Consider the following 27891-nt stretch of genomic DNA (forward strand, 5'->3'; position numbering starts at 1 on the left):
TTTTTAGAAATTTACACAATTGTGCACTCTTTATTAGAATCCAACTTTAAAATATTTCCAACACCCTCAAAAGAACTCTTGCACCCATTTTTACTGACTGTCATTTTTTTAAATTTAAATTTATTTAAGTTCAACTTTTTTTTTTTTATGGCTACACTGGGTCTTTGTTGCTCTTTTTGCAGGGCTTTCTCTAGTTGCTGCAAGAGGGGCCTACTCTTTGTCACGGCATTCGGGGTTCTCATTTTGGTGGCTTCTTTTCTTGTGAAGCATGGGCTCTAGATACTCGGCCTCAGTAGTTGCAGCACGCAAGCTCAGTAATTGTGGGGCACAGGCTTAGTTGCTCCGTGGCATGTGAAATCTACCCGAACCAGGGATTGAACCTGTGTCCCCTGCACTGGCAGGCAAATTCTTACACACTGTGCCTCCAGGGCAGTTCTTAAGTTCAACTTGTATACAGGATAAAAAAAATTTCTTTTAATCCAAGAAGATAGTTCTAGGGATGTGATTAGAGTTGGGGCAGTGTTCCAGAGAATAATCTCTATCTGTATTAAGGCGGGAGGTGGCACAAGCCCTACCTGAGCGAGAAGTGGGATACCTGCACGATACCTTACGTGAAGCTTCAGACATTAGTATTTACAATATATGCCCATATTCAACTGTAAATATCAAAATAGATGCTAAAAGCGAACATATTTTTCCCGCTCTATCCCCTTAATCAATAGAGGTAGCTCAAGAGTTTGTGTGCTGCTGCTGCTAAGTCGCTTCAGTCGTGTCCGACTCTGTGTGACCCCATAGACGGCAGCCCACCAGGCTCCCCCGTCCCTGGGATTCTCCAGGCAAGAATACTGGAGTGAGTTGCCATTTCCTTCTCCAGTGCATGAAAGGGAAAAGTGAAAGTGAAGTCGCTCAGTCATGTCCGACTCTTAGCGACCCCATGGACTGTAGCCTACCAGGCTCCTCTGTCCATGGGATTTTCCAGGCAAGAGTACTGGAGTGGGGTGCCATTGCCTTCTCCCAGAGTTTGTGTGGGAAAACCTTAAATAATAGTTTCTGCAACTTGTGTTCCCTCCCTATGATGCAGGATACCCAGACCCTGAAGTCGTCTGGTTCAAAGATGACCAGTCAATCCGGGAGTCCCGCCACTTCCAGATAGACTACGACGAGGATGGGAACTGCTCTTTAATCATTAGTGATGTTTGCGGGGATGATGATGCCAAGTACACCTGCAAGGCTGTCAACAGTCTTGGAGAAGCCACCTGCACAGCAGAGCTCATCGTGGAAACCATGGAGGAAGGAGAAGGAGAAGGGGGAGAAGAGGAGGAGGAAGAGTGAAACAAAGCCAGAAAGAAGCAGTTTCTAAGTCATATTACAAAGACTATTTCTCTAAAGCTCAAAAAAAGAAAAAAAAAAAACCTGCAGGATAGTAAAAGCACCCAGTGTGATAGATTGTTTAGTTAGGTTATTTGGGGGTTGATTCTTCAGCAGCAGTGGTTGACACCCAGCAGCATTACTGATGGGCATTACTTTAAATTAGCTGGCACCTTAAGATACTAGTACAGCTAGATTTCATTTGGGGAAATCACCAGTAACTTTCTGACTAACTGATTTTAGAGAAAAAGTAACCAAAAGGGAGATTTGGGCAAAGTCATAAATTCCCCAACTGAAAGCACTCATGAAAAATAAGGCCTTCTGGTCACAGCCAGCCCGAGGGTCCCTGGATATGGGGACTCCCCAGCTCCTCCTCCAGGGAACTGGGTCTTCTCCAGGACTGTGGCACTTCATTCTGCAGGCAGTTGAGCCATTTTAATTTATGAGGCACATTATTTCCAAAGTATACCATAGACATTTGAACTTTTCATTTCCATCCCCTGTTCTACTTGTCAGTTTTTCTGGATCTGGACTTGCCATGAGTTTAAGCATTAGGGACACTTACTAGATTCTGAAGACACGTCTCCTGCTCATGGATGACTGGCTTCCTTAGAAAAATAAAATCTCCTTTCTTCCAAAATCAGTAGGAAATCTAAACTTATCCCCTCTGAAGATGTCTAGCAGCTTCAGACATTTTTATAAGAACCTATGGGAAAAAAATCCTTGTTAATGTGCTTTATTTTCCCTGAAACCAGGATTCATATTTGTGCTGTTTAGAATATCAGCTCTGCATGTGTGGTAAAGATTTTTGTGTTTGAATGTATGAAAAAGCAGTTTGCTGAGAAGCTAGTCTTAATTATTTATTGGCCACTATGAAACAGATTTCAACTCAAGAGCTATAGAACTCCATGTACTTTGGAATCTCAGTCAGGATAGTCTGAGTTTAATATACCTTCATTTTTAAACATGTTCCAAACAGCTCTGTCTACCTTCTGGGTTCCACAAGGTTGTTCTTCTTGGATATGCATCAATCATGCCTTTCCCCCAACCCTGAAATATATTCTTAACCTGATACATGCACTCAGAGTTGCATCTTTAGGAATTTCTAACTTCCTTTCACTACATTGGCACTTAAATTTTTCTTCATAAAACTTTTTGAAGGTCATAAACAAAGACCATAAACTGATAATGCCTAATACATTTCCTCTGTGTGTGTGTAACATTCCAAATACTTTTTTCTTTTCATCCACTATTTGTAAAGTGCAGCAGTTTAATATTTCAAGGGACTTTTAAAGAGTTCTTGAAGAACCAATTTTTAATTACTTCAGTGCAATCCTACACAGTATCAGCATTAGAATTTTGATGTTACTTAGTCTTATGTTATCTTCCATTCTATTTTTATATGCTTCTTGCTGCTAGTTTCAAATTGCCAGTATTTTGCTTTTTAAGCAGTTAACAATATTTTTCATAATAGCCACAGTATTGCCACAGTTTATTATAATAAAGCATTTTAAAGTTGATTTAGAGCATTCAAAGCTTTTCTTCATCACTTTTCATTGTATTTAGACTATAACCTTCGTGTGCGTGTATGTTGTATACGTGTGCGCATGTGTGGTGTGTATTTTTGTTTACAGGTTTTTTGATGCCTTCTTGAAGTTGTGTTAATGTTCTCCTAGTTTATTATGCCATCAGAATGGTAAATGAGAACACTACAACTGTAGTTAGCTCACAGTTTTTAAATAAAGGATACCACAGTGCATGCTGTTTGTTCAGTCTCTGCAGCCTTCTTTTCCTTTCCACACCACCAGTTGTAGATGACAGAAATAGATCTCAGAAACTAATAACAAACGCTTTGCTGTTTAAATGCTTTATATGGTTATCTTTTACTAAGGAACAGAATGACTTAGGCAGTTCTAGTTTATATAGGTAGCCTAATTTGCACATTTACTTCAGAATTTCTCTCGAGCATCATTTTGGTTCAATTACATTCTCATATCTATAGTACCCTCATAATGCTAAAATCTATCTGATATTTTTAGTATGCCACAAAATCACCATCATAACTAATATTACTTACCAGACTTGGTCTGCGTTTGTAACTTTGGTGCAGTTTGTTATTGGCAGCCAAGTGCTATCTTTGCATGTCTTGATATTGAAGCATTTGTTCTCAGGAAACCATCATTCCTGTTTCATAGTAAGTCAGTTATCAGAGAACAGATGGTGGAGTCCCCCCATGTCTTGAGTATTCAGACAATATTGTAGATACTCTAGAAAGAAGAAAGACATACTATTAAATGCTGGACTAGATGATTCTATGATTCCATAGTATAGACTGGAAAGAATCCCTTGTCCAGATAATGTTACATTGTTTCATTTTTTTTAAGGCAACCACAATCCACAAGTGTTCCTACTCAGGAAATTTTATTTTTAAAGAAAAAGACCTTTTATTCCTTGCTAGTGAAAAATGTACCTTATGTTCTGAAAATAACAAATAATTTCTTTTCATCCTGTTAGTATCCCAAACATATTTTTTAAAAAATTGATTATTCCTTACATTGCAGAGCTTCATATTAAATGAATTTCTATGTCAGCCCTAACTTTACTTACAGAAAGTCTCTTTTTATCAAAATGTTTGAGTTTTACTTCCCACATTTTACCTGCTTTTAATACATCTGTGCTAATGAGTATTAAAGAGGTGAAGAATAATTGAATTTTAAAGAAACTAAACTCTCCACATTTCAAGAAAACACAGGTAATACTACATCCTTTACCCCTTGGGAACTCCTCTGTTTTTTGAAAAGGAGGCTAACATCTGTGACAGGCATTACTGAGGCTATTTGCCCCCAGCACATGATCAGGACCATGTTCCCACCTCCCTGGCCAGGTGGGGCTGTGTGTCTAATCCTGGTCAGTGCTGATCCCCCCTGGTCCAGAGAATTTAAGTACTGGTGAAAGACTCTCCATAATGATTGTCAGATGGTGGCTACTTTATCCACTTGGGTCCCAAGCCAACCCCAAACAGGTATATAACACAAGAAAGAAATAAATCTTTGTTCTTATAAATTGCTAAGATATTAGTGTTCTTTCTGGCTGCAACATAGCCTAGACTATCCTTTTATACGGTCATCACCATATTCTAGATCTGTTCTGACCAATATGGTAGCCACAACTCACCAGTGACTATTTAAATTTAAATTAATCTAAATAAAATTTAAAATTCAGTTCCTCAGTTGCACTAGCCACATTTTAAGTGCTTGATAATTACATGAGACTAGTGGCTGGCTACCTTATTGGACAGCACAGATTAGAACTTTCTATAAAGTTCCACTAGGCAGTATTGTTCTACATGGACTATGAAGAATAGAGAAACTCAAAAGTTGGTATGAAATCAGTCTGGAGAGTACGGTCTATAGTTTCATCAATTGTATCAAATAACAGTTTCAACATTTACATTATTGTGTTTGATTATTTATATTCACATATTTTTTAAGACATTTAAGAAGCACCAGTTCTGTGCTTCTCACCACAAAATCTAAATAAATCTGCAATTTATGAGCAATTACTGAATTACTTGTGATATGAAGCAACTAGTTAGGCCAAAAATCTCTGGTGTCTTTGGAACTTGGACCTACCTGGGATAGGGGAGTCTTCAATGAGGATCACTGAGACAGCAGAGAAAGAGACAGACAGCATCTCTGGGGCAAGATTTTCTTGACAGTGAACCAAAAGGAAGGAGAAGGGGCCATCTTGACAGCTAGAGTCATTTCAACCTCAATGGCTTTGATCACAACTCCCTTCCCATTGGAACCGGAAATACTCAGGAGACCTACAGCATGTGGAGACAACAGTCAATTTCTAACTTCAGGTTGTTTGAAATTTTAGCTCATAGGCCTTCTGGTGTTCCAAATTCTTGTACACTGCAGGGAGGGCTTCATGCCAGAGACCACAGCCCCAGTAGTGACCACACAGAACTACATGATAAATCTTCACATTATTTGATTCTCTGGGACTAGATTTCTTCCAGCTGGAGATACCTAAGGAAGAAGAAGGTTACAAATTAACCTAAGTCAATTTCTTATTACTAGCTTCTTTGGGGCAGACATCAGTAGCTTCCAACAGTTAAGAGACAGGTTAAGCTATAGGACTTCACCATAATCTTGCTCCAGATGGTATGTTACAATGAATGATAGACTCTGGTCAAATTCAACAAACATTTATTAGCAAGCCATTATACAACCTATTCTGTAAGCTCCACGACATCCCAGATCTATATCTCCACAAGACACCTTGTTCACTGAAGGCAAATGATGCAGAATACTAGGGTATGATCTAACTAACCAGGTTAATCGGCCAAGTGGAGTCAGTTACAGATGTACTTCTCACTGGAGCTCTGTAGCTTGTGCCTCAGTTTCCTCATCTATAAAATTAAAGTAATAATAGTTCCTCCCTCACAGATTGTTATAGAAATTAAAAGCACTCATGCACAGTACCTGATACTTATGGAAAGCTCTATTCTTCTAGCACTTGGAGACGCTAAGATGCGTCAGAAATATCCTCTACCCTCAAGGAACTGATAAAACTTCTGTAGAAACAAAACAAATATGTGGGAAAGTTATACACTAATGAAAGATGGAACCAATTATTTCAATTCCACCCCCCCAAAAAGAGGATCTTTGAAACTGAAAGTGCCCATCCAATTGTACAAAACACAGTTGTTATGCGTGAAATGTTACAACTGCCCTGTTCTCAGGAAAATTTAATTTCCAGTCTCTAAGTACTCTCTTCACAGTCAAAGGAGAAAAGTTCATCTGACCTTTGGAGTCTTATTTTCTGAGGAAATTTCTCACAATTGGCTTGACTTTAAACTCACATTTAACATTTAATCCCCAAATGTTTGCTAATTTTAAATTTATATTTCCAAAAGCTAATTCAGATTGGCTTATTTCCGACTGTATATTAACCCCAGAACAAACAGGGCCCTGCTAGGCAGTTCCAAGAAGAGGCTGTGTAGATGAAAGCTCAACATGCTCCTATTTCTTGGAGAACTAAGAGGTAAAGGGTTTAGAAAACAGGAAGTTACCATAGTAGAGAGAAGACCAAACATGAACTCCTGAAGACAAGCAGTAACTCTGTTCTCTTCAGAACCCCATTAAACTGAGAACAAATGAATAATTTTTTAAAGTTATAAACCCCTCAAAGACAAACATAGGAGAAGAAAGAAGAAAAATATGAGAATTTTAGAAGATGGAAAGCAAACAGACAAACGGGTAACTTAGAGCACAGAAGTTAAAACCTGACTTCCTGCAGGGAAGAAAGCCTATAGGAAGACAAGTCAGTTTTCCTCTGAAGAAGCCCCAAAAGGTTAGAAACTGAGGAACTATGTACGTATGAAGGGGAACCTCAAAAGGAATGTAAGGTAACAAGTCACTGATGCAAACCAAGGTCACTGAGGTCAAATCAGATAAAAAGTCCACTCAGGAGATCAGTACAGAAGTAGGATGGGATACTTAGAGGAGTTAGGACAGACAAGGGTCCAGAGTCCAGGAAGTCAGTCTGAATACGTCAGTAGTACCCATGGTCATAGTACAGAAAATAGCCTGACTCTAGAAAGGCATTTGCTTGCTCAAGGAATTTCTGAAGACAGATAAACTCATTTAAAGTTAAACTGGTTGTCCAAGAAACCAAATCATTTAGACTTTTAATAATGTACTCTGTTAATGAATGTTTTGTATTTATTTAATGTGGAAGCACAGTTAACTAACTTCCATTTAATCCAACTTGCCTGACTTAACCACAACTTTCATTCCTTCTGTAAAATAAATTAATTGATGTCCACACCCTTCTGTTCTACTAACTTATGCCCACTAACTGAGTAGTATTATTTACCAAGAGTCAGTTGGATTTGTTCTTAAACTTCTTTATGCCAGTTGAACAACTGTAATTATGTAATTTAATTATTATGTAAGTCAATAAAAACGGAGTGCTAAAGGGAAGAGAAGCTGTTTCTATGGAAACTAAATTGAGACTAGTGGTCATTCTTGGCAGGTTGGACACTTGCATTTATCTCCTGCCTCCCAAAACCTTACTAAAATGAGGGTAAAGGCACAAAAGTCATTAAACCCACAGAGCAAAGAATAAGAGAGGGGATATATTAGACTTGAGTTGTTGACAAAATTTTTGGATAGACTAATTGGTAATTAATTTTGTTTCAACTTGTTCCACTCTGCAAGCATCTATAGGGGTTATTGTTGTTGTTTACTCGCTAAGTCATGTCCGACTCTTTGCGATCCCATGGACGGTAGCCCATCAGGCTCCTCTGTCCACGGGATTTCCCAGTCAAGAATACTGGAGTGGGTTGCATTTCCTTCTCCAGGGGATCTTCCTGACCCAGGGATCAAACCAGCATCTCCTGCATTGACAGGCAGATTCTTTACCACTGGGCCACTAGGGAAGCCCATCTGTAGGGGAGAAAGCCTCAAAAAGCAAGTTGGGTCCTAAATATAGCTAGACAGTACACTTTAGTTTGAAAATCCCAGGCAGCACCAAAAATGTAACCCATAAAACTGTTGTCTCCTCTTCCTTTTGAATTTCCCACCAAAGATTCAACTGACAGAAAAATATAAAAGAATTTACTGATTTTGTAAGGAAGGTAAATAAGGGAATTCACATTAGTCAGCATTTCATTTGAAAATCCTCCCAAAACCTCTTCTCCTAGGTTTCTCTCTTCTTTACTCCCCTCATGATGTTTTTATCTTTCACTCTCTTCCTTCTCCACTCTGCAGAGCAATTTAAGTATACCCAAGATAGGGAGAGAAAAAAACCAACATATCACTGATAACTATCCTTATTAGAAGACAGAAATAAATAGAGCTTCCCCAGTGGCTCAGATGGTAAAGAAGACATAAAGGGATTCATTTTTGAAAATTTTTTTAAAAATCACTCATAAAACCACTCATTGGGGAAAAAAAGCAAAAGACATACAAATGGAAAGACCATTTTAAAAAACCCTAATGCCCTTACTCGATCAAAGATAAACACTAACACTATATTGGTATATTCCATTGCAGATTTTTTCTTTAAAGACAGATACATCTAACCATTATAAAAATGAGATCTTAGTACACAATATGTATAGTCTACTTTTCTACTTAATATATTCAAAACAGTTTCTACATCAAATGTATCTCTGCATAATCATTTCACAAGCTTTTTAAATGTTTTTCAAACTTGGAGAAAGGGTGAGAGAATAGTTCACTAAACATCCTTAAACACTTCAGTAGAATATTGCTCTGAACATCTCACTTTTCTGTACAATTCGGGTCTTCTGATCAAAAGCATTTACAATCAATTCAAGAATATTTGTATAAGGAGCTGAAGGAGATCAGAATGTGCCATCCCCGAATATGCCACATTGGCATAAGGACTATTTTGAGCTGGAGGCAAGTGAAAAACAGCAGATGCAGAAAAGGCTCTCTATCCTCCCCCAATTTGCCTAAATGCAGGGCATAAATTTCCCTTTGTGAATGTGTCCCCCTCCTGTATCTTTACATCAGGAATAGCAGAATAACTTAATCATCAGACACAAGTTGACTAAATCCATCAGAGCCCAGAGATGACAGCTACATAACAAACTTTACTAAAAACAACCCTTAGTTTCCATTAGTTTTCCCCACATGCTTACCTTCTCACAATTTACTACCCATAAAAACCTAAACCCACTTTTCTTTTTCTTGGCACTTCTCCACAAATTTATTGCTCTTTGTTAAAATGGTATAGAACCCTCTGGGTCTGACCACCTCTTCAGGATTTTTCACTTCATTTCTGTTAGGCCTCCCATATGTATATGAAGTAAACCTTTTTCTCCTGTTAATCTTTTGTCAGTTCAATTCAAAGGGTGCCAGACACTGAACCTAAGAGGGTAGAGGACAGAGGATTTTTTTCCTCCCCTACAGAGACATTCCAGGATAGTAAAGCTTAGATATGTTTCTCTCCCCAGAGATGGTTCAGAAAAGGAAAGACATCTCCTTCCCTTCTTGGAGAAGACTGCCTTACATTCTGGAATAAAGACAAGTTCACCAGCAGCCAAAGATCAGAGTTTCCTAATTTTAGGGCTTGTCTCCTGTAATGCACCCCATTGCATAGGCAGGTACCATCCGGTCCTCACTATGTTGCCCTATGTGGATGGGACTTGGGAATCAACATAAGATACTGCTTTGGCTGCTGCTTTTGCCATTAATAATAAACTGTTTGTGCTTTCAGACTCAGAGGGCTTATTATTTATATGGAACATATATATAATAGCATAATATCTATATAAACAACATTTACATTATATATATATATAACATACATATCCTCTTCCTGCCCCTCTATCTGGACCCAGACCAATCTGCCCACAGAAACCCTAAGTCACAAAGTGCACCCTGAGAGATCAAGCTCTGCCCTGCTTCTCTTCCTGGGAAACCCCACATTCTATCTACCTGGTCCAGGCCCCAGTTCATGTGTGCCCCTATGGTGTTCAAAAGAAGAGAACATCTCCTCACTGAGTGACTTGGGGGAAGAAGCCAGCTCCCTCATCACGGGGTGCTGGAACTTGGGCTGGGTAACAGATAGCAAAGCCTTGAGGTTGCCCTTTGGGAGGAAGGCCCCTCAAACTGGCAGTAATGGTCTCCATGGACAAAAATCTGGGCCCCTTGCTGCTGCTGGGCCCTAAAAGAAAACTATATGCTAAAATATGAGAGTGGTGGGGAGGGGTTAGGCTACTTTGTTAGCTTGCAAGCAGAGTAAAAATTTCAGACCTTTTATAGTTTGACTTAACAATCATATCATTTGCCATATTTGCCCTTTGCTCACAATTTCTCTCTCATGCTTGTCCTCTCTTACACACATATACACAGACACACACATGCACACACACTCTCTAGTTTTGCTGAATCATTTGAAAGTAAATTTCTGCAAAATCATTTTTTTAAAGTCTGGATGGTATACTATTTTAAACCTCTATCATAATTTAACCAGTCTGTACTGTGAACATTTATTTATGACAGTTTGATATTATAAATAGCATTGTGATGAGCATTTATAACTAAATCTTTTTCACATCCTAAATTCCTTAAGATAAACAGACTCACAGACATAGAGAAAGACTTGTGGTTGCCAACAGGAAGGGGAGTGGGCAAGGGAAGGATTGGGAGTTTGGGATTAGCAGATGCAAACTATTATACATAGGATAGATAAACAACAAGGTCCTCTATGTGGGAACAGAACCTAAAAAAGGGTGGATACACACACACACATATATCTGATTTACCTTGCTGTATAGCAGAAACTAACACAACATTGTAAATCAAATATACTTCAATAAAAAAATTTTTTTAAAGTTTAGCTAAATTCCTTAAGATAAATTCCAAGAAGTATAATTATTGGGTCAAAGGACATTTGTGGTTTGAAGGTTTTTGTATGTATTGCCAAGGGGCCTTTCAGACAGTGTATCTATCAATCTATACATTCAGTAGCAAAGTTGAAGAATACCCATGTCATTAAATCCCTGCCAACAGTATCATTTTTATCTTTGACATTCTGAAGAAGGAAAAAGAGGGTGTCTACCTCATTATTTTAATCATTATTTGTTCATAAATGTTATTGATCTTCATTGGTGTGTTCATTCACCATTTACAAGGAGACCCACTGCCTGAAGCTGATCATAAAGAGTCATCAAGTACTAAGATAGTTATCTCACAGTTTCTCATAGAGGGCATCCTCGCTCCACATCGGCTCAGCTGTCAGTTTCCTCAAGCTCAGATTCTCAAAAGAATAATGTGATACAACCTTCTCATGTTAGGTCATGTCATTTGCCATTCTACGGGCTAACTAACTGGAATTTTATTTAGAGTGGAATTTAGAGCTTGAGGGCTTCCCTGGTGGCTCAGATGGTAAAAAGCATCTGCCTACAATGAGGGAGATCGAGGTTCGATCCCTGGGTTGGGAAGATCCCCTGGAGAAGGAAATGGCAACCCACTCCAGTACTCTTGACTGGAAAATCCCATGGACAGAGGAGCCCGGTAGGCTACAGTCCATGGGGTCGCAAAGAGTAGGACACGACTGAGCAACTTCACTTTCACTTAGAGCTTGAATTCTATTATTCACCCCTCCTTTTCTCCAAGTTTTTGTATGATAGTGAAACTAGATTAGGAAGGTGGGGAATGACCTCAGCACTATCGCCCAAGTGGCCATTAACACAGAGCCCTCCACTTGAAAAGATGCCCAACATCACTAATTATTAGAGAAATGCAAATCAAACTACAATGAGGTACCACCCTACACCGGGCAGAATGGCCATCATTAGAAAGTCTACAAATAACAAATGCTGAAGAGTGTGTAGAGAAAAGAGAGCCCTCCTACACTGTTGGTAGGAATGTAAATTGGTATAGCCACTATGGAAAACTGTGGAGGTTCCTCAGAAAACTAAAAATAGGATTACCATATGATGTAGCAATCCCACTCCTAGGGAAATACCCAGACAAAACTATAATTCAAAAAGATACTAGCACTCCTTTGCTCATAGTAGCACTATTCACAGTAGCCAAACCATGGAAACGACCTAAATGTCTATCAACAGATGACTGGATAAAGAAGATGTGGTACGTATATACGATGGACTGCTGCTGCTGCTGCTGCTGCTAAGTTGCTTCAGTCATGTCCGACTCTGTGCGACCCCATAGACGGCAGCTCACCAGGCTCCGCCGTCCCTGGGATTCTCCAGGCAAGAACACTGGAGTGGGTTGCCATTTCCTTCTCCAATGCATGAAAGTAAAAAGTGAAAGTGAAGTCGCTCAGTCGTGTCCGACTCTTCGAGACTCCATGGACTGCAGCCTACCAGGCTCCTCTGTCCATGGGATTTTCCAGGCAAGAGTACTGGAGTGGGTATACAATGGACTACTCAGCCATAAAAAATGAAATAATGCCATTTTCAGCACAATGGGTGCAATAGAGATTATTATACTAAGTGAAGTAATTCAGAAAGAGAAAGACAAATACCATATGATATCACTTATATGTGGAATCTAAAATATGGCACAAATGAACGTCTCTACAAAAGAGAAACAGACTCACAGACATATAGAACAGACATGTGGTTACCAAGTAGGAAGGGGAAGGAGGGAAGGACTGGGAGTCTGGGATTAGCAGATGTAAACTATTACATATAAGATGGATAAACAACAAGGTTTTACTGTATCACATAGGGAACTATATTCAACATCCTGTGATAAACCATAATGGAAAAGAATATATATAAAAAGAATGCCTATATGTCTATAACTAAGTCACTTTGCTGTACAGCAGAGATTGGCATAACATTGTAAATCAACTATATGTCAATAAAAAAATAATAAATTTTAAAACTCCAGAGATCCATATAAGGGTATGTTTTGGGGTGTGTGACCAACCATGAAGATTTCTGACATTTGGATGTCCACCTTCCTGCATTGAAGATGAATTGTCCAGTAGTACAGGATCAGAATTACACCCCTCTTCCCTATCCACAATCACAGGCAGAGAAACTAGAAGAGAGAGAGAATGGTGCACTGCAGGGCAGAAAGAAGCTTCAATCTGACTGCCTTTCAATTTATGACTCTGTGCACAGTCTCTCATCCCCCAGTTAAAACATGGCCCAATGGATTTCACAGATCATAATCATATTACTCTTTCTTCTTCCCTGTGGGGCCAGATATATTTTTTTATGACATTTCCTGTGACGCGTATCTTTCTTTTTTGGCCACCCAGTATCTAAACACATTTCCTATTTGAAGGGAATTCCAATAAAGAAGCTCAAGGGTGGGGAGACAGCTCCTTTCCCAGAACCATATGCCCCTACCTAAGACCTTGACTCTGGAGTAACACAGAAATAAATGGCAGTTTAGAATCTTTCTAGAGGTGATAGAGGAAGCAATAATGGCAGCATCCAATGGCCAATGGCAGCTATGCCAATGACAGAAATTATTGGATACTGACCAGATTCTTCCTATGCATTGATTTGTTCTCTATTTTTAGATGCCTAATTTCCCTTGGCTCCTGTTGATGTTCCAAACCTTATTCTTCAGCTTTTTCATCAATTTTGTGAGCTGCCCAATGTTTGCTCAATACACCCCTCTTCTAACTAGTCCGTTTTGGTCTTCACTGTTTCAATTCATACATAACCCCTTCTGGAGAGAAGTTGCCCTTTCTATGGAGATGTCAAGATGATGGAGAGGGGTGCCTATCAATTGCTCCTGGGTCATGTGTCCAGCTTGAGTCCAGAAATATCGACTGTCCCAAATGTGCGGTAAGTCTTGGCATCTCTATATGCATTCCTATCTGTAGTCAGAGGGATGAGGATCATAGGGTACAAAATATGTCTACTATGTTACCAGGTCTCTGCCTGCCTTAACATCTTTATTAACCCAGATTAACTACAATAGCACCTTAGAAGATCATCCTCATGCAGTATTTCATAACAGGATGTCTCTTTTTTATTATATATCATTTACATATATTTAACATACAAAGTATATCTAACATATAAAGTATAAGCAAGAAACACCCAAAATGTAGACATTTTAATGAATTATCACTAAGGGAAAACCTACGCAACCACCATCCAGGTCAAGAAATACAGTATTTCTATTACTCCCAGGACTCCTCCCCCTGCCACTCTCCCTGCTACTTGTGCCCCGCCCCACTATTCGCTATCAGGGCAAGTATCACAGTCCTGACTTTGGGGATAATTTTTTTTTTTTGCTTTCTTTATAGTTTTACCACCTGTGTATGAATTTCTTAAGCAATCATTTCACTTAGCCTGATTTTGAACTTTAGAGAAATGAATCATACTGTATATATTCTTCTGTGCCTTACTTCCTTCACTCAATATTGCTTATGAGATTCCTCTATGTTACAGTTGAATGGAGCTGCAGTTTGTTCACCTGCACTGCTGTGAAGTACCCCATTGTAAGATACTGTTGCTGTTGTTCAGTCACTCAGTCGTGTCCGACTCTTTGCAACCCCATAGACTGCAGTACGTCAGGCTTCCCTGTCCTTCACCATCTCTAGGAGCTTGCTCAAACCTATGTCCGTTGAGTCAGTGATGCCATCCAACCATCTCATCCCGTCACCCCCTTCTCCTCCTGCCTTTAATCTTTCCCAGCATCAGAGTCTTCTTTAATGAGTCAGCTCTTCACATCAGATGGCCAAAGTACTGGAGCCTCAGCTTCAGTATCAGTACTTCCAATGAATATTCAGGCTTGATTTTGTTTAGGATTGACTGGTTTGATTTCCTTGCAGTCCAAGGGACTCTCAAGAGTCTTCTCCAACACCACAGTTTAAAAGCATGGTAAGATATACCACAGTTTATTTACTTATTCTATTGTAGACTGACGTTATGTGGTATTCCGTGTTGGACTATAATGAACAATACTGATTTAAGCAGTCTGGTTAAAGCAGACTTAGTTTTAACTAAGTTGCTCAGTCGTGTCTGACTCTGTGACCCCATGGATATGTATCCTAGGGATCTTTAAGGCCATGAACATAGCATTAAAAAAAATAGTCATGGGATATGTATATCTTTGACTTTCCTAGATAATGCCAAGCTGTTTTCCAATGTGAATGCACCCACCTGCAGTCTGCGAGTTTCTACCACACTATACCCTCACCAAAAACTGGTGCCATCAATGGTTTCATTTTAGCTACTGAAGGATGGCTAATTGTATCTCACTGGGTTATAATTTTCATTTCCCTAATTAGTCAGGAGTTGATCTGTATTTGCATGCTTATTGGTCATTTATGTTTCTTCTTTGGTAAAGTCCCTATTCAAGTCTTTTGCCCACTTTTCATGGTGATTATCTCTTACAGATTTGAAGAAGTTTTCAAACATTGTAGAAACTAGTCCTTTATTAATTACACATGTGGCAAATATCTTTTCCCACCCTGTACCTTGCTTTTTTTTTCCTTGTTTTATGCTACCTTTGATGAACAAAAGCCCTTTAATATAGTTAAATTGTAGCAACCTTTTCATTTGAAGTTGGTGCTTTTTAAATCTTGTATTAAAATTCTTTCCTTACCTTTGAGATCATATTCTCTTATACCAATTCTCCTATACTAATCTAAAAAGTTTAAATGTTGATTTTCACATTTTAATTCTAGAAATGATTTTTGTGTAGACTGTGAGGTAGGGATGCCCCACAAACTCAGCAATGGTTTACAAAGAATGCTTATAATTTTTCTAATCTTTGGGGTTTTACCTCTTATCAGTCTCAGTCTGTCTCTTTTGGTAATGGAATGTGATAGGCTGAATAATAGCCCTGCCCCAGATATGTCTACGCTTTAATTCCTAGACTTACTTATAAAATTGTCTGGCCATGTGATTAAGGATCTTGGGATGGGGAGACTATCCCTGACTACCTGGTTGGGCTTAGTGTAATCTCAAATGTTGCTATAAGAGAGAAGCAGAGGGATAAAATCAGAGAAGGCATTCCAACAACAGAGGGAGAGATTGGAGAGATGGACTTGTGAGTTAAGGAATGCCAGCTCCTAGAAGCTGGAAGAGGCCAAGAATGGATTCTCCCTTGGAGCCTTCAGAAGAACCAGCCCTGCCAACACCTTGACTTTATCCCTGCAAGAATCATTTTGAACTTCTGACCTACAGAACTTTAAGAGAATCAACTCCTGATGTTTCAAGCCACTAAGTTTGTGGTAATTTGTCACATGGGCAGTAAGATACTAATAAATTGGGAGTTGATTTACTTTACAGATAATACTTTCAACCTGTAACTATTTAAGAACTTGATTCATTATCGTGTTCTTAAATTCCCCAGTCTAGCACTCAAGCCTCAACTATTTATTTAAACTCATTTTTCTCACTTCACCTTGGTTATTCTTCTGTAGACACATGGATGTATCCTATTACATTTTCTTACCTTTTATCTTCTCTCACTTTAATGACATTCACCCTTTTCGTAACACCTCCCTTACTCTCTTTATAATTACGTTGGAGACACATCTTCAAGAAGCTTTTCCTGACCACTCTCTCTCCTCACAATACTGCTTTGTGAGTCTCAGAAATGGCTGTTTACTTAGACCTAACTTCTTTAACATTCTCGATTATTCTCTGAATGTAGCAATTCTCTCAATAGGAGACTGTAGGATACTTGAGGCAAATAACATGCATTCAGGATCTGTTGTTTATATTGGCTGTATTTGTTTTCTGTTGCCACTGTAATAGATTATCATAAACTGTGAAGTCTCAGATCAAGGTATTTTAAGGCAAGTCTGTACTACCTCTGGAGGCTCTAAAAGAGATTTTTACATCTTTCAGATTCTGGTGACTGTCAACATTTCTCAATTTGTGGTTCATCACTCCAGTCTCTGCCTCTGTTGTCACACTGCTTCCTTCTCTGCCTGTTAGTCTCTTTTTCTCCTTGTGTCTGTTCTGTAAGGATAAGGGATTGCATTTATGGCCCACCAGGATAATCCAAGATTATCTTCTCATCTTAAGATTTTTAATTTAAACATATCTGTAAAGACTCTTTCCCCAAATATAGTAACATTCAGATACTTGACATCATTGGTGGGGAGGGGGTGGGCATTTTTCAGTCTACCATAACTACCCAACATCTATTCTCTTCTTCTGGTAACAACTCCCTTAATACTTCTTCTAACTGGTAACACTTTCCCGCAACTAATACATTGTCATTTCACCTGGCTCCCTCTACATAACCTATGAAAGACCAAATACTTATCTTTCATTTAGGGCCATGAACCCCAGTGCAACCTCGCAGATGCTTCATAAAAAAAAAAAATTTGCTGGTATGAATAAAGAAGTATTGTATACTACCATATGTACAGTGGGTTCCCTGATAGCTCAGTTGGTAAAGAATCCACCTGCAATGCAGGAGACCCCTGTTTGATTCTTGGGTAGGGAAGATCTGCTGGAGAAGGGATAGGCTAACCACACCAGTATTCCTGGGCTTCCTTTGTGGCTCAGTTGGTAAAGAATCTGCCTGCAATGCGGGACGCCTGGGTTCGATGCTTGGGTTGGGAAGATCCTCTGGAGAAGGGAAAGGCTACCCACTCCAGTATTCTGGCCTAGAGAATTCCATGGACTATACAGTCCACGGGGCCGCAAAGAGTCGGACACGACTGAGTGACTTTCACTTTCATATGTACAGTAATTACTCTAAACAGATATTTCAGTTCAGTTCAGTCGCTCAGTCGTGTCCAACTCTTTGCGACCCCATGAACTGCAGCACGCCAGGCCTCCCTGTCCATCACCAACTCCCAGAGCCTACCCAAACTCATGTCCATTGAGTCAGTGATGCCATCCAAGCATCTCATCCTCTGTCGTCCCCTTCTCCTCCTGCTCTCAATCTTTCCCAGCATCAGGGTCTTTTCAAATGAGTCAGCTCTTCGCATCAGGTGGCCAAAGTATTGGAGTTTGGGTGTCAAGTAATTGACGGTTAAGAGACTTCCACAAACCAAAAAAACCCTTTAACAAAGCAATGAACAGAAAGAGGGGTCTGCTGGTTGAAGCAGTTTCCACCAGCTGTCCCAGTTTCCTCAAGCAGACAGGTTTTCCGTATGAGCCAACGTCACTCTAACTTAGAATACTGTAGGGGAAAGATGTTCACTCCAATCGACACCTTACCCTTAGCTGACTGCCTAATCACATTATCCTCGACCTGCTTCGGTGACAGGTGAGCCCACGTGGCTTCGGGCAGGAAGACGAATTTGGGCATACTTCAGACCCTCAAGAATGACACTGGATCCTAGGTCACATTGGCAACTTTAATTGAATAGGAAAAGAGGCATACTTCTCATTGACCTTGAAGGAAAGTTACATGGCTCAAAAATAGCCTGCAGTTTAAACTCCCCTCTGGTACTCCCCACCATTCTATGCAAAACAAAGAACTCTCTCACTAGAAGGAAAAAAAAATGGACATTAAGGTTGATTACGCCCAGCTCCCAGCTGGTCCAGCCTCTGGCTGATCTCCAGAATTCCTTGCCCTAGCCATTTAAGAGATAACTACTCTGAACAACCTTGGAGAAGAACAACAGGCCCCCTTAAGACAGTAGCTTTCCACATATATGCCTATATATACTTACTCTTTTCTTGGGTTAGTGCAGCAGCTCACTAATCTGACTGCTGCCCCTTCTCGCCTCATTAAAGGTGATCTGTTCCTGTAAAGTGCTGGTCTTATTCTTTTTCCGAACCTCACCTTCTCTAACTCCCTTACCCTACATATTTTGGTGCCGAAACCCAGGAGGTTGAGGTTCCTTCTCGTTCTCCACAGCCAGCTCTTCGGAGCGTGGAAACCTGCCAAGCTCACTTTCCTGCCCGGGCTTTCAAGACCTCCTAGACAGGATGCCCTGTGCCTTTGTGAGTGGTACAAGTCCTGTGTAAGGGCTTTATTGGTTTTCCACGTAACCTGAGGAATATTGGCCTCTCTCTCTCTCTTCCTCTTTTCTCTACACTTTCTTTTCCGTGAGACCGACCAACTCCAGGACAGAGGCCTTTTGCCATTTGACCTCCCTCCATCCACCACGAATTCTCGCCTGACCCAGTAGCCCAGGTATGCTTGGACAGTACTCTAGGGTGTACCTAGACTATCATCCTTTCCGGGTTCCCAGGGAACCCTCCAGCCAAAACGCCCCCTGGGGAGGTATTTGGGGGACTCCCCTCCCTCCTTTAGAGTCTCTCTCTCTCTTTGCCTGGTCAAAAGATTAGGTGATGACCTTTTCTCTTGACCGGACAGTCGCTAGCCATTTGCTATGGGGTCAAACCAATCCGTCCCACAGGACTCTCCCTTGGACTGCGTAAAACAAAACCTCAAACCTCTACTCTTGACCGATACCAAGATTCAGAAACTCGAGTCACTTTGCACTCAAATTTGGCCTCAGTATAAACTGGATAACCAAAACTGTTGACCTGAGTTCAGGACTTTTGATTTCAATATTTTATCAGATCTCACTAACTTCCTCAAACAGAATGGCAAATGGTCGGAGGTCCCCTATATTCAAGACTTCTGGGACCTTAGAAGCCATCCTTCTCTCTGCAAGGACTATTCTACCTATCAAATCCTCCTCTGCTCTCTCTCCCCCTCCATTACAAAAGAATCCAAATCTAAAGCCCCTAAAAGGCCCCCTAAACCCTCAGCCCCCAATTTTGATCCAGCAGATGAGCCTCCTCCCTACTGCCCCAGAGATGAGGCTTCCAGAGACGAGACCATACCCTCTAGCCCTTCCTCCTCCAAAACAGGAAGTGATGACTCTGAAACCCCAAAAGAGATTTCCACCCCCACCTCCATCAGCCAGGACCCGAAGCAAACACGTTTCCTCTCAGAGAGGTAGTGGGACCGGAGGGCCCTACACAGGTTCATGTGCCCTTCTCAATTTCTGATATGAGCCAAATGGAAGAAAAATTGGGATCCTTTTCAGAAAGTCCTACTAGATACAGAAAAGAATTCCTCTGCCTTACACAAGCATGTCATTTAACCTGGAATAATCTTTATTACATCCTAAATGCCCCTTTAACCCCTGATGAAAGGAATGGATATGGCAGGCAACCTGGACTCATGCTGATCAGCTCCATAACCAAGATTCAGGACTAATTCAGTGGCTGCTGATGCAGTCCCTTTAACTGAGCCACGGTGAACATATCAAGCAGGCGATGGCGGCATCCGGTACCTGCATCATATGATCACCTGTTTACTAGAAGAAATGCTAAAAAGCTCTCACATTCAGGTTAACGATGTTAAGTTTAGGGAAGTGACTCAAGAAAAAGATGAAAATTCTGCCCTTTTTCTTTCACAGCTTACTGAGACAGTCCAAAAATACACTAATCCAGATATTTCCACTCCCGCCAGACTTCTGTACCTACATGTCCAGTTCATAAGCCAGTCAGTCCCTGATATTTGCCGAAAACTACGCCAGTTAGAGAAGGGCCCCGAAACCCCTCAGCGAGATCTCCTAGAAATAGCCTTTAAAGTTTTCAACAATAGGGAGGAAGAAGCGAATAAAGGAAAAAAAAAAGGAAAGAAAGGCCAAATATGCTTTATTCGCTGCAGCTTTCCAAGGAAAACATTCAACCCCTTTGGCCCATCAACCTCAGCCCACCCGTATGGGACCTAACCCTTCAGGCCTCTGCTTCAGATGGAACCAAACAGGACACTGGGCTAAGTCCTGCCCAAATCCCTGGGCACCCACCAAACCCTGCCCCACCTGCAAACAATGGGGCCACTGGAAAACGGATTCTCCTCAGACACTACCCACCAAATCTCGGGTCCACCCCAGGCCCAACAACAATGGGCCAGAAACCAGACTCAGGGAGGCCCTGGCACCCCAGACCATGGTTCCTTGGATGAGGTGAGAGATGATCCAATTGTGCCTGAGTTATTCCAGTGACGGAGCCCAAGCTCCAGATCCCAAGTCCGCCCCTTACAGATGGACTCGGAGCTTCGGGTAATTGGCATGGTGGCCAGACACAAAGTCTCGTTTCTAACAGACACTGGAGGGGCCTTTTCACTTTTAACCTCCTTTAAGGGCCCTCTCCAACCTTCAGAAGTAGCCATCAAAGGAGTCTCAGGCATCCCTTTTTACCCCAAAATAACCCCTCCTTTCCTTTGTTCCTTTGGCAAAACAACACTAACACACTCTTTTATAGTAGTTCTTCAATGCCCAACGGCATTGATGGGACGTGATCTTCTGGCTAAGCTACAAACTTCTATAAACCTCCCATTCTTAGATCCCATATCAGTTCTTTACATCCAAATGGCACCCGAACCCCTGGTCAGCCTTCACTCCCAAAACCTGCCCCCTGACCTTTCCCCGATAGATCCTCAAGTCTGGGACACCAAAGCCCCATCAGTAGCCAGACACCATTCCCCCGTGCAGATCTTTCTTAAAAATCCCTCTGAAGTAATAACCCAAACTCAATATACCCTGACCACAGAATCCCAACAAGGACTTAAACCAATAATCTCCCGACTGCTCAAAGCCGGCCTTTTGCAGCCTATCTGTTCTCCTCATAACACCCCTATACTGGCAGTCAAAAAGGGACCCCACTCCTGGCGTCTACTCCAAGATCTTCGCAAGATTGATGAGGCCATAATACCCATACACCCCGTGGTCACCAACCCTACACCCGTCTCTCACATATTCCTCCTGACACACTCTATTTCACGGTATCGGACCTCAAAGATGCTTTCTTTACTATACCTCTACTCCTCACAGCCCCTATTTGCCTTCACCTGGATGGATCCAGACACATATCAATCTCAACAATTAACTTGGACTGTTTTACCACAAGGGTTTAGAAATAGCTATCATTTTTTCGGTCAAGCCCTTCAAAGAGGCCTACAAACTTTAGACCTAGACTCTACTACCTTACTTCAGTATGTAGACGATTTACTGTCATGTAGTTCCTCTCGCCATAACTGCCTAGTCCACACTGCAATGGTGTTAAATGCCCTAGGCAACTGGGGCTACAGAGTCTCATTCTCCAAAACACAAATTTGCTTCCACCACTGTCAATTACATGGGATTACTTCTCACTCCCACATCCAAAATAATCCCAGCTCAGAGATTTAGAGCCTTGACACAGACCCCCAGGCCCCAAACCAAGAGGGAACTTCTTTCTCTATTAGGTCTATTAAACTTCTTCTGAATATGGGTCCCAAATTTTGCCCTTCACGCAAAACCTACCAAGCTACTCGAGAAAACTTAGATGAATCCTTATTGGCCCCCATCTCTCTCCACACTCCAATACAGACTCTTAACAAACATTTACTACAGGCCCCTTCTCTTTACTTACCTGATTACACCAAGCCTTTTTTCCTTTTTGTACATTCTCGACAAAGACATGCCTTAGGGATTCTGTGCCAAAAAAGGGGGGACATATGGGGCCCTCTAGCTTACTTATCTAAACAACTCGATCTTGTCACGCTCGGATGGCCACCTTGTCTCCAGGCCTTAGCTGCAACTACCCTCTTAATACCTGAAGCCCAACAACTAACCCGAAATGCTCCTCTAAATATGCTCACCTCATTCCTTCAAAAATTTACTCTCTCATCGGGCTTTCCTTTCTCTGTCCCCTGCTCGACTACAAATCCTCCACACACACCTCCTCAACCCATTCCTTTCTTTCATGCCTTGTAAACCTCTTAATCCTGCTAGCTTACTCTACACCAGATCCAGAAGCAGAACACCTATCTCATGACTGTGTTCAGACCTTAGATATGACACTTAATCCATTTGAACCTAAAACTGATCAGCCCCTTACTGACCCCAAAGTCCCATCCTGGTTCACAAATGGCAGTGCCCAGAAACAAGCCTCATTTGGGGCTAGATACACTACAGTCCAGGGACAGCCCGACTAAGTTATTCCCCCTTGCCTCATCAAGTCAGCCACACTCCCATCTCACACATCCTCACAACAGGCTGAACTGATAGCTCTTACACAAGCTTTGACCCTAGCCAAAGACCAAAAGATAAACATTTACACTGACTCCAAATATGTCTGTAACATATTACATTCTAACATTATAATCTGGAGGGAGAGGGTATTCCTCACTCAGAAGGACACACCTATTCTCAATTCTCAATGCTTCTTTTATTTCTGAACTCCTCCATGTGGCTCAGCTCCCAAAACAAGCTGCTGTAATACATTGCCGGAGACATCAGCGACATAGTCCTATCTCCTTTTATAACAATATAGCAGATCACGAAGCAAAGCGGCAGGCCACCTCTGTTAGTCCTGTCTTAACTATAGCCCAAATTGACGAGCCTAACATCCGCACATTACTTTCATATTTACATTTCCTTTTCTACCCCTCTACAAAAGTACTTAAGACTTTCCTTCAGGACTTGATTGAGTTAACTACAGATGATGTGACTGATTTAAATAATCTGACCCAAACTTGCACCATTTGTCAGCAGACAAATCCTAATTCTAACATTCGCTCCCTTCCTTTCCCCACCCACCAATTTGTGGACATCTTACCACACAAGACTGGCAGGGAGATTTCACCCACATGCCACCTGTAAAAAGGGTTAAATTTCCCCTAGTCTTCGTAGATACATTTTCTGGATGGATTGAAGCTTTCCCGACTAACAAACAAGCCCCTACTGTGGCTCAGCTTATTCTTACTGAAATTCTCCCAAGGTTTGAAATGCCTTCCTCCCTCCAGTCTGACAATGGGCCCAAGTTCACATCCCAAATCACCCAAAATATTGCACAAGCCCTTCAAATTCCTTAGAGGTTTCACATTCCTTATCATCCCTGGTCTTTCGGTAAGGTTGAGAGAGCCAACCGAACCCTAAAAGAAACTCGGACCAAATTAACGATAGAACTTCATCAAGACTGGACTAAACTCCTCCCTTTAGCCCTCTTAAAGGTCCGGGCCTTACCAAAAAAAACCCTTAAATATCAGTCCATACGATGTCATGTATGGGAGGCCCATAATACCTTTGGGTCTTCCCCCCTCCCAGAACAGTCCCAAACTACCTTCCCACCTTCCTTTTCCTTTACTTGCTCAGATACGAAATGCCCTTTGCAACATATAGATAACTTACTCCCTCGACTACACCCCAATCTTCTATAGCCATCCCTTCAAATAGGAGACAAAGTCTATATGACAGTTCAGTCCCACTCAGATCTAACCCCGGCAAGGACCCTACATGGTAATTCTGCTGACCCTTACCGCTGCAAAATTAAAAGAAATCACCCCTTGGGTACACATCACCCGGTTATAAAAGATTATGCAGTCCAATGACGAAAAGGCTTGCCAGACTAATACTTATCAAGTTTCTCACACAGGCCCTACAACTCTAAAGTTCTCACGGCTTCCACCAGCCCCAACTGGTGACAGATGAGCCTGTCAGTTTCACAGCTGCAATTATTCCTGGAACAATTTCCGGCAGATATCTGGGTCTCGAGTCCTCAAGGATCCAAGCTTGAACACACTGAAGATTACATCTCCACCCTGTGGCTACAGGGAACCTTTTATAACTTTTACCCCTTTAAAATCCAATTCTTTTCCATAATAATCTATCTTACACTCACTTCCCCAAATGTTGTTTAACATCTTCTTATCCTCCCTTCTTCCTCTGACACATGAACTCCTTCAAAATCCTAACCTCAACTATCTATTCCGGACCCTTAATTTAACCCATACCCTTCTCAATGCTTCTAACCCACAATTGGCTCAAGACTGCTGGATATGTTTATCCGTAACTCCTCTGGGAGATTCAGCCCTCCCCACATCCATCCTCGACTGGACCACAGGTAACATGCCCCTACACCACTCATACTGGAGAGCCTTTACTCGTCTCATATCTTAAATATCTTCACACTAGCGACCAAACCAGAAATTGAGACATACTCTTAAAATTTTTACTCACCAAACTTCCCTCCTTCAACAAAAAACCTCCAATAGGAGGCCCTACTGCCCAGAAAAATAACACTGTTACAACCAGCTCCTTTTTACATATCCAGAAATTCCCAAAACAGTTCATATGACCAACCTGTGGACACAATCCCTAACTCCATGTACAAGCATACCTCCACCTTACTCTTTGCCACTGGAAAGGCTATATATAATTTTTCTGGTCCTACAGGACACTCTTTAACCTTTACAGGACAGTTTCCTTCAACATATACCTCCACCTCTCCCATCGTTGAGGCCATCTTAGCGGGGTCTCTGAGCGTCCTTGAATGAACGATCGAAACCTCCCCTCGACTCCTCTTCGCCATCGACTTCAGCTGTTGTATTACGAAAGCTGGCCTATATTTCCTGTGTGGGACATCTACATACCTCTGTTTACCTACTAATTGGACCGGAACCTGCACCCTTGTATACTCCAGTCCAAACATTTTAACAGCCCCCAATGATCAACCCTTGCCGATTCCTCTCATCCACAAACGAATAAAACGAGCCATTCATTTCATTCCCCTCTTAATAGGACTAGAAATAGCGGCTGAAATTGGAACAGGAACCACCAGCTTAACCACCTCCATCCAAAACTATCAGACACTATCTAAAGACCTATCAGACAGCCTTCATGAAATAGCTCAAGACCTAATAACTATCCAAAATCAACTTGATTGCTTGGCGGCCATGGTATTACAAAATAGAAGGGGATTAGATCTACTCACTGCAGAGAAGGAAGGTCTATGCCTTTTTCTAGACGAATCCTGCTGTTTCTATGCCAACCAATCCAGTATTGTCCAAGGAGCTGTAAAAAACCTTACAGCTGGAGCCTCACGAATCCGCCAGAGATTAAGCAACTCCTGGCAGTCTTGGTTAACAGATCGGAACTATATGCCCTGGGTTTTACCCCTTCTCGGACCATTCATTTTTATCATCCTCCTAGTCACCTTTGGGCCTTGTTTGTTTAATCTTTTCCAGGGATTCCTCCAAGACCGAATCCGAGCCATTTCCCGAGACCAAGTCAAGACTGTTCTTTTGCTTGAGACCCTGACAGCTAGAATAGAAAATCAACACTACGGGCCTTAGACCTCCTTCCTCCCAGACCACAAACCCCTGACCCTCATTTATCAGCACAAAGAAGCCCCGAACATTAATGGCGCCCACCTCTCTTTCTGTATATATTTCTTAGGGTCTAAAATGAAGGAAAGTTACATGGCTCAAAATAGCCTGGAGTTTAAACTCACCTCCAGGTACTCCCCACCATTCTATGCAAAACAAAGAACTCTCTCACCAGAAGGAAAAAAAAATGGACATTAAAGTTGATTATGCCAAGCTCCCAGCTGGTCCAGCCTCTGGATGATCTTCAGAATTCCTTGCCCCAGCCGTTTAAGAGATAACTACTCCAAACAACCTTGGAGAAGAACAGGCCCCCTTAAGACAGTAGCTTTCCACATGTATGCCTATATATACTTACTCTTTTCTTGGGTTAGTGCAGCAGCTCACTAATCTGACTGCTGCCCCTTCTCGCCTCATTAAAGGTGATCTGCTCTTGTAAAGTGCCTGTCTCGTTCTTTTTCCAAACCTCGCCTTTTTAACTCCCTTACCCTACAAACCTCCACTATTCTAGTAACTTAAAAGGCAGGGGATAAACTTTCGGAGACCGAAATCTTCAACCTAGCTACAAGTTAACATAAAGGGCAGTTCCCAGCGGCCTCTGGGGATGATGGAAATGTGCGTCAACTGACCTGACCCAAAACGGGAGGTTACTCAGGACCGCACTAGGGGCGAAGATAGGACCACTGGGAGAAGTCACGATGACAAGAGAGAATGAAAGAATCATTTGCTTAATCCAACATGGAGGCGGAAATTATAGGAAAGAGAATAACCAGGGACGACGCTGCATCTAAATGGTAGAAACGCGAGCCTGCCCAGCAACGCCCAAGACAATATTGACCTAATCAAGATGGCGCCAGAGGTTATTCTCCGGAGGGCAAAAGCGGAGGTGATTACTCCTTTCCAAGATGGCGGTGCCGACTGAGGCCCGCGGAGGGGCGGGAGGCGCCGGGAGCGTCTTTGCCCTCCTCCAAGATGGCGGCCGCCGTGGGCGTTGTCCCTGGCTCCGCCCCGCGGCCCCGGCTCCGCCTCTCCCGCGTCCTTCTCCCCGCCCTCTCGCAGTGCCCAGTCCGGGCGGTGGGGCTTGCGCGAGGAGAGTGGTTTCCTGGCACTTGACATGGCGGCAGCGGCGGCGACTGCAGCGTCGAAGGGGAATGGGGGCGGCGGGGGCCGGGCCGGGGCCGGCGAAGCCAGCGGCTCGCGGAAGAAAAGGGGCCCGGGGCCTCTGGCCACGGCATATCTGGTCATCTACAATGTGGTGATGACCGCGGGGTGAGGCTGGGGCTCGGGAAGGCGGGGGAGAGCCTGGCCGGGGAGGGGGCTCTGCAGCCGGAGGAGCGGCCCGGCTCGGCCCGCCACGCGCAGCGCGGCCCCGGCGGCTGGAGTCCGGGCCCCGGCACTTAGGCGCTGAGGGCAACCGAGGCTGGATCCTCCCCTGTGCCTACGCGGGACTCTCGCCCGGGCCGGGGGCCGAGCAAGTTCCCAGGCACCGGGTGTGCCCCGAGCTGGAGTTTCGAGGCTCCGTGGGGGCTCGGGGAAGGCCGCCTAGGCGGTGGTTCGGAGGGCCTTGGGAGGACAGGTGGGCTGGCCACACGTCCAGGTCTAGGGGACGGTGTGCCGGGCGATCTTGCAGCGCGGAGAGCCCAGGCGGCAAGTCACGAATGGCGAGCTGTTCCCTCTAAAGGGAGTGGAGGGAGCTGTGGCTGCAGAGTGACCGTTTGTTTCCGCGGCTGTTTTCAAAATCCGCGATGAGCTTTAATGTGAAAGGTGGTGGAAGCGCCTTCAAAGTTTTTGCCCAGGGACATGAGCAGTGCTGTGCTTTAGGTGAATTTAGACTTTATAGGGTGGTTTGGAGTGGGGAGGACTCTAGAGATGGTTGCTGGGGAGGAGGGGAATAGACCCTGGAAATAGATTTTACCCCCTCTTGTTTCTCATTTCAGTCCATCCCTTGTCA

The 27891-nt window shown here is 42.5% G+C and overlaps 2 protein-coding genes and 1 long non-coding RNA gene across 13 annotated transcripts in view; 2 read left to right on the plus strand and 1 right to left on the minus strand.

Annotated features, from left to right (window-relative positions):
* Positions 1–3127, plus strand: part of MYLK (myosin light chain kinase) — a 233919-nt gene extending 230792 nt beyond the window's left edge. For all 11 annotated transcript variants that reach the window (XM_081571724.1, XM_081571723.1, XM_081571725.1 and 8 more), the window contains one exon: positions 1082–3127. In XM_081571724.1, coding sequence (XP_081427850.1) covers positions 1082–1332 — 251 coding nt within the window. In that variant the 3' untranslated portion in view covers positions 1333–3127. The remainder of the gene's footprint in view (positions 1–1081) is intronic.
* On the minus strand, positions 1–27075 carry LOC145538880 (uncharacterized). The gene is made up of 5 exons (XR_014077306.1): positions 26779–27075; positions 5859–5950; positions 5001–5402; positions 3446–3635; positions 1–2074 (listed from the first exon to the last, which is right to left on the minus strand). It is a non-coding gene; the product is annotated as an uncharacterized LOC145538880 (long non-coding RNA).
* The window catches only part of HACD2 (3-hydroxyacyl-CoA dehydratase 2), a 90902-nt gene continuing 90058 nt past the window's right edge, over positions 27048–27891 (plus strand). Inside the window, exon 1 of the mRNA XM_081571741.1 lies at positions 27048–27209. Within this exon, the coding sequence (XP_081427867.1) occupies positions 27055–27209 (155 nt within the window). The 5' untranslated portion in view covers positions 27048–27054. The remainder of the gene's footprint in view (positions 27210–27891) is intronic.

The sequence above is a fragment of the Giraffa tippelskirchi genome, chromosome 2 (assembly GCF_054371585.1).
Source record: "Giraffa tippelskirchi isolate mGirTip1 chromosome 2, T2T-mGirTip1v1.2.pri, whole genome shotgun sequence".
Classification (NCBI taxonomy): domain Eukaryota; kingdom Metazoa; phylum Chordata; class Mammalia; order Artiodactyla; family Giraffidae; genus Giraffa; species Giraffa tippelskirchi.